At 35.0% G+C, this 7,948-nt stretch overlaps 2 protein-coding genes across 2 annotated transcripts; one reads left to right on the top strand and one right to left on the bottom strand.

Moving 5' to 3' along the window:
• Nucleotides 1-755: 755 nt before the first annotated feature.
• Nucleotides 756-4,445, bottom strand: LOC114829778. The gene is made up of 4 exons (XM_034291485.1): nt 4,256-4,445; nt 3,701-3,814; nt 3,098-3,305; nt 756-1,517 (listed from the first exon to the last, which is right to left on the bottom strand). Exons 1-4 carry the CDS (start codon nt 4,432-4,434, stop codon nt 1,053-1,055), a joined length of 966 nt encoding a protein of 321 aa, XP_034147376.1. The 5' UTR covers nt 4,435-4,445; the 3' UTR covers nt 756-1,052.
• A 169-nt stretch (nt 4,446-4,614) lies between these two features.
• On the top strand, nt 4,615-6,157 carry LOC109616256 (coiled-coil domain-containing protein 106). The gene is made up of 4 exons (XM_034291238.1): nt 4,615-4,784; nt 5,237-5,389; nt 5,526-5,756; nt 5,979-6,157. The coding sequence occupies exons 1-4, from the start codon at nt 4,703-4,705 to the stop codon at nt 6,155-6,157; spliced, it is 645 nt and encodes a 214-aa protein (XP_034147129.1). The 5' UTR covers nt 4,615-4,702.
• Nucleotides 6,158-7,948: the final 1,791 nt, after the last annotated feature.

The raw sequence follows: 7,948 nt of genomic DNA on the forward strand, positions 1-7,948 counted from the left end.
CACTCCTAATGTATTGCTTAATTATCACATGTATAATTCTGCTGTTTCAAGAATCTATTATATATATATATTAAACATGCTTGAATGTTCTCACGAAAAAAATGCATTTCATTAACTCCAAAGTAATATTACCCAAATGTCTGATGCTTTTTATAGTATTTTGTGGAAAAATGCAGATCTCATGTATTCATGCTAATGACTGTAAAGTAGAATTGTATTGTATTTCAAATGTGTCTGTAATGCTTAACTCATCTATTTCTTAGTTATCTTCAAGTTTATTCATGCTTTTAGATGATTATGAACTGTTACATAATGATAATTCATAATTAGTTAAGGTAATGTGTTATCCTTATTGTAAAGTCATGACTATTCATTCATTTATTAATTGCTGAATAAAGCTTGCAAATGGGTATAAACTATTAAGTACTGATAATTAAGTATTAGTTAAGTACATTTGTAATCCTTATTGTAAAGTCATGAATATTCATTCATTTATTAATTGCTGAACAAAGCTTGCAAATGGGTATTAACTATTAAGTACTGATAATTAAGTATTAGTTAAGTACATTTGTAATCCTTATTGTAAAGTCATGACTATTCATTCGTTTATTAATTGCTGAACAAAGCTTGCAAATGGGTATTAACTATTAAGTACTGATAATTAAGTATTAGTTAAGTACATTTGTAATCCTTGTAAACTGTAAAGACATAACTACGTTTTTATATCTTAAAAGCACTTGCCGACAATAATAATTTGTTTGATTATAATTAAAGATAAATAAAATGTAAGATCTTTATAGTAAGGTTGTCACAATGCAACAGGGGTAGCAGGACACAGGCACACACGAAGGTCGCTTAAACAAACAGGTATTTTAATAAACAAAAGGACCAAAATATAATACAAAAGGACAAGCTACATTCAAAATCAAAGGACCAGAACCAAACAGACCACGGTAAAAAACAAAAGCAAAATCTAAACCGAGCAAAAACAGAGCCTAACAAAGCTAAAGATTTTCCCTAGGATTACATGCATGACCTACAAATGAAACACCTTATAAGTGGAACATGTGCCGAATGTCCTTCAGCAATCTCCCAAGTGGACCATCTCTGTGGCGGTTGCCAAGCCAATAAGTCCACTCAATTAGGAAGAGGTGCTCCTTTAGCATGGACTCAGTTCTGTTCCCTCTCATCCGCCATACATACCCTTTGAAAGTAGACCATGCTCTCTCTAGATTTTGTGTATGGCCTCCTGTTCTTGGGTCCACAAACCATCGACTGTGGTTCACAGAGAAATGTTGATAGCCAAGCCTGGTGAGTATGCCTCTGTAAGCCCGCCATTCGTCACTGATGATTTGGCTTCCAGGATACACATGCCGCTCAATTAAGGGTACCAGGTGATGTCTAGACCTACGCTTAACCAGTCTCAGAATAGGCCTCCTTCTTCTTTGTGAAACTCCAAGAATCCCGAACACCCACTTTCTTCGAGCCCATGTCTGTGCAAACCTTCCTCGTCCATACTGGGGGAAAAAACAGGCATGAACAAATATTCTAAATTTGTATGTCATGGGTTTAACAAACATTAACAAAACGTTTTTAAGTGAAAGTCAACTATACATATTTATAAACTACTGTTCAAATGTTTGGGGTACATTGACAGATTACCTTGTTTTTGTTTAAAAATCAAATTTTTCCATTAAAGTGTAGACATAGTTAATATTGTAAATGACTACTGTACCTGGAAATGGCTGACTTTTCATTTAATTTCTACACTGGCAGAGTGTAGAAATTATCAGCAACCATCACTTCTGTGTTCAATGGCACATTGTGTTTGCAAATCAAAGTTTATCCTTTTCGTTCATCCTGTTGGATTTGCTAACACAAATTAATTAAAGGCTAATTGACTGACACGTTTTAGAAGAAAGTTCTTTATTTCTGGCCATTTTGTAATTGAACCCACAATTGCCAATTCGCTAGATTCTCAACTTACCTAAATAAGGCTAGCTGTATTGCTTCTTTCAGCACAACAGTTTTCACCAGAGCTAAGGTTTTCTATTCATCAAATCTGGTTCAGAGAAATGAACACTATTCCACGCAATAAATTGCCAAGAAAATTACGACTTTGTACAATGCTGTGTACTACTCCCTTCACACAACAGTCTCTAACCAGGTTAGAAAGAGGAGTTGGAGGCCCCGGGGTAGGACTGATCAAAGGGACAATACATTAGTGTCTAGTTTGAGAAAAAGACGCCTCAAAAGTTCCTTAACTGGCAGCTTCATTAAATTGTACCTGCAAAACCCCAACCTCAATGTAAACAGTGATGATGCGTCTTTGGATGCTGGCCTTGTAGGCAGAGTTCGAAAGAAAAATCCATATCTCAGATTGATAAAAACAATAAATAAAAAGAAAAGATTAAGGTGGGCAAAAGAGCAAAAACACTGGACAGAGGAATATTGGAAAAAAAGTGTTATGGAAAGACAAATCTAAGTCTGAGGTGTTCAGATCACTAAGAACATTTGTGACACGCAGACCAAATTAAAAGATACTGGAAGAGTGCTTGACGCCAACTGTAAAGTACGGTGGAAGCAATGTAATGGTCTGGTGGTGCTTTGGTGGTGGTAAAGTGGGAGATTTGTACAGCGTGGAAGGGATCTTGAAGGAAGTCCATCATTATTTTGCAATGACATGCCATAGCCTTTGGTCGACGCTTGATTCGACACAAATTCCTCCTGCAACAGAACAATGACCCAAAGCACAGCTCTAAACTACGCACAAATTATTTAGGGAAGCACTCAGCTGGTATTCTGTCTATAATGGAGTGGCCTGCACAGTCAATGGATCTCAACCCTATTGAGCTGCTGTGGGAGCAGCTTGACCGTAAGATACGTTATAAGTGTCCATCAAGCCAATCCAACCTGTGGGAGGTGTTTCAGGAAGCATGGGGTGAAATCTCTAAAGAATACATATTGACAACTAGCATCCCAAATTTCTGCAAGGCTGTAATTGATGCAAATGGAGTATTCTTTGAAGAAAGCAGAGTTTGTTGTTATCATAACCACATATTTTTGTTATCATACTATACAGTAGAAAGTTACCTACCTTTCGTTTATGACGGAAGTTGCTCTCATCAATCATGACAAATTCCCTGTGTCGTCCAACGACTTGGCCCTTTCTTCTGACATATGCCTTCATTGAGTGGCGACAGACTCTCCTCAGTGTTTTTGCCATCTTGGAGAGTGTTCGAGAACTTCCAGTAATCCCTTCCCTGAGCATATCAATTTGCCTCAAGCGAAGCCCTTGTGCAAATCTGTTGAAAGAAAAACAATGTTTTATTATTGTGGCTGAAGACATTACACTTGACCTTACTGAGATGGTGAATGATTGAGAGAGATGTAGGAACAGTGAGGTAATTGCTTCCAATAACAAAGTTTGCTACTAGTAGACTTCTGCAAGAGCCCACTGCTGCAAAATCCTAGCAGGTAGTGCAGGAAAAGGTTTTGACAATTTTTCAGGAAAAAGCTTTTTATCACGCATTTGCATTTCCTCAGAAAAATTTGCAGTTGCTGCATAGTGAATATAACTTTACATCACATCATAACTCCTAAACTGAATGCCAAAATCCACCACAAAATGTTAGCATGATAATGTTTAAATGTGCTACACCTTTAATGGACACTGTCAGTAATCATGTTTTCCATTTACCTGTAGATGAATTTCATCCAATTGAATAGGGTACATTTTGATCTCTCAAACAAAGATCCAGACCTTGGCGACTTGGTTGTTGATCTTCCTCTGTGTGTTTGCCTTCTGCAGACCCTGAAGGAAATCAACAGATTATTGGAATATAAACAACAATTACTGGGACAACATTTCTACAAACAATTAATTGAGGTATAAAACAATCATGTTAATTTCTACTAATTATATAATTATAGCTTTCTGCTACTTCTCATTCTTTATTTCTACTTTTGTAAAGCGGACAGTTTATTATGACCCTGGTACACCAACAAATGCATCAATTTTAATTGATAATGCATCAATTTAAAAATAATATCATAGAATATAATAGTTATCAATGTTTATTATATTTATTAACAAATACATGACCCAGTTATTTTCACTTACAATAAATCACTTCATAGATTGCCCATGTGGTAATAGAATTGTTTACATTTAGTTCATTAACCTCCAGATTTGTAATTATACTGACACACACTACCTACCATTATAATGTAACACATAGTACATATTACTTACCATTCACAGTAGTCTATTTTGTTTGCATTTAGTATTAGCTTCATTCTATGGTGGCATCTTCTGCACCTCATTTTGGCCTGTAGCAGATGTTTTTTTTGCAGCCACTTGACTAACTTCAGGGTCCTTTTTTTGTTGGGTTTTCCACCAACGAGAGAAAGTATTTTTTTCTCTAATAGCATCTCCACTGTTCACTATTTATTATTAATATAACTAGTTATATAATTTTTTAATTAAAAACTTTTCGATCTCTTACCTAGCTGATCTTTCTCGGCACTATACCGTTCAAATTAATTACGTCACTTCCCGACAAACTCCCGCTCATTCAAGTGTCGTCTATGTTCCAAAAAAGTGCGGTCTACTACGCGAACGCTCTCGTTTTGTCCTTGTGCCGGCATCTCCGTACGTATCAACGAGTTGCACACACGTACCTACGGAACAAACTTGAGCATGGAGGTCAATAAGTTTAATCACAATCGCCCGCAGACAAGGCAGAAAAAGCGAGGTTTGGAGGATTTGGCCGAAAATGCAGGTAATTCTGACAGTAGCATCAACTTGCCTGCAGCGTAAGTTTGCGAGGCTTTCCAGTTTGTGGTAAAATTATGTTAAACATTTTTGTGATCAAAGTTGTCTTAGCATCAATTGCGATATACATATATATTACAATTGTATGAAATCCCATTATGTCAAGATAATGTTCCATTAACTACCACGAATATATATGCTAGGGCTGTTCTGAGTGGAACCTGTCCTGTTAAACTGCTGTATGGTATTGGCCAGTTTTGTCACATGAAATGATATAATCAAATATTTGCAAAAATGTGAGGGGTGTACTCACTTTTGTGAGATACTGTATATGTATATAAGCTTCTTACTTTGCATTGTGGCAATGTCCTGACGATTACCCTCTCGGTGGAACATCAGTGGTTTAAAAAACAGCCTGGTTGAGGTCACAACATTTGACAATATAAAATATATATGCAGGTACACAGGCTGAAGCAGCACCCACCTTCCATGCAGTATTGGCTAAATCTAAAGCTGAAGTGGAATTGTGGAAGCTGAAGGCACACAACCTGCAGGAGAAAGTGCAAGACCTTACAAATGAGAGAGATTTTCTGAGAGCTCAGCTGGCAGGCAGTGAGTTTTTTATTCATTAAAAATTGTTTTGTTATGATGTACAAAATTAATAACCAATTTCACAATGAATGAAACCAGTTGTCAAAATGTTGATGTAGCGTTCAAAATGTGTAAGTGAGTTTGGTGTCTCTTTTAGCAAAGAACACGGAGAGTTCGTTTTTAACTGACTCAAAGAAAGAATCAACCGTCAAGGAGTCAGAGTCATCATCTGACTCAGACTCGTCAGATTCCTCCGAATCCTCCAATTCGGATTCTTCCTCTGAAGACAGAAAGAAAAAAAAGAAGTATTCCAAGAAAGGGAGGAAAGAAAAGAAGAGAAAGAAGAAATCTATGAAGGGAAAAGATGCTGGGTCAAGCCGACAAAGGGGTATATCTCAAGTTAAAAGAAAGTTATATGCAAGCCATACACATTTTAAAACATACACTTTTTTAACAACTCTCTCTCTTGTTTCAGTTGGCAGCCCTGCAGAGGTTGTGGCAAGATACAAAAATGTTCTGAAAATTTTTTGTAAGGGTAAAAGCATGTCAGGTGCATTTAAAAAGTATGGCGTGGACCGAAACACCATTGTTCTTACTGCACCAATTGCAGAGTTGGCCATTGCGGCACCTAACAAGTACAGCACCCTCCTGGAAGCTCATGGCAAAGACAAACTTGCAGTGTTTGCGAATAGGTGCAAGAAAGCTGTAGATGAGGATGCAGAAATTTTGGCTGCTGTCAAGAACATGAAGACAGATAGGAAGCTGTTACCTAACAAAACAAACAATTAGCTTTAGAAGCTGAGTTTATTTGAAATTTTAGTTTAAGCAGTTGATAAATATAGGGCACAATTATTTGTTTTCATCTATTATTTTCCAGGACCATTATTTATTTCAGATTCAATGCTCATGCCCTATTTTCTTGTTTGTTGATGTTGTTCTGTTGTAATAAAAAAAAATCTGAAATCTGTTTGTCTGATATGTACTGCACTAATACTTAATTATCGATTTATACCCATTTGCAAGCTTTGTTCAGCAATTAATAAACGAATGAATAGTCATGACTTTACAATAAGGATTACAAATGTACTTAACTAATACTTAATTATCAGTACTTAATAGTTAATACCCATTTGCAAGCTTTGTTCAGCAATTAATAAACGAATGAATAGTCATGACTTTACAATAAGGATTACAAATGTACTTAACTAATACTTAATTATCAGTACTTAATAGTTAATACCCATTTGCAAGCTTTATTCAGCAATTAATAAATGAATGAATATTCATGACTTTACAATAAGGATTACAAATGTACTTAACTAATACTTAATTATCAGTACTTAATAGTTTATACCCATTTGCAAGCTTTATTCAGCAATTAATAAATGAATGAATAGTCATGACTTTACAATAAGGATAACACATTACCTTAACTAATTATGAATTATCATTATGTAACAGTTCATAATCATCTAAAAGCATGAATAAACTTGAAGATAACTAAGAAATAGATGAGTTAAGCATTACAGACACATTTGAAATACAATACAATTCTACTTTACAGTCATTAGCATGAATACATGAGATCTGCATTTTTCCACAAAATACTATAAAAAGCATCAGACATTTGGGTAATATTACTTTGGAGTTAATGAAATGCATTTTTTTTCGTGAGAACATTCAAGCATGTTTAATATATATATATAATAGATTCTTGAAACAGCAGAATTATACATGTGATAATTAAGCAATACATTAGGAGTGTAACACATGAGTTCTTGAACTTCATGACATATCAAGAAGAAATAATACACAGGATTGACAACAGCTATTATTGTTCATGATGGACACAAGAAAAAGCAAGTAAGTAAGCAACAGGTCACTGAGTAACAAGTAAGGTAATGTTCACAAAGGACAAAAGCCTGGCTTCTGTGACTGGACAGTATTCATCAACAAATGACAGTAGTTGGGGGAAAGGTGTTGTTTGTTAAAGGAATTAGGGTTATTCTATATGTTGCCTTCTAAGAAATGACTTCATTTGAACTGATTATGTTCAATAATAAGCATTTAACTGCTTTCGCTATGATGAAGGACACCAAATCATAAATCTGTAGTTGCATTATGTCATCATGAAATCATTTAAATTCATGTATGAATTCATGTTTGTTATTGGGCCATTCAACAGTTAGCTAGGTGTATTCATGTTTATTTACACATGCACACCAATGATAACTTGAATCAATTAAGATTTGGATTGCAATATATTGATTTATTGATAGATAGTCTTTTACTAGTTACCTATTCATTTGGTAACATGTTTATTGACACAACCACACACAGTTCATTATTTGTAGATGCATTAGTTAACTATTAGTTTACACTATGTTTTCATATATTAGTTAATGTTTGTTGATATGTGTTCCAACAGTTAACTAATACTTAGTTAATATGTCTATTAACACATACACACATAATCAAGGCTTTATAGATGCATTAATAAGTCATGAATCCATGTCAATTAATGCATGTTTGTTATTGGGCCATTCAACAGTTAGCTAGGTGTATTCATGTTTATTTACA

Source organism: Esox lucius, chromosome 3, assembly GCF_011004845.1.
Source record: "Esox lucius isolate fEsoLuc1 chromosome 3, fEsoLuc1.pri, whole genome shotgun sequence".
Taxonomy (NCBI): Eukaryota; Metazoa; Chordata; class Actinopteri; order Esociformes; family Esocidae; genus Esox; species Esox lucius.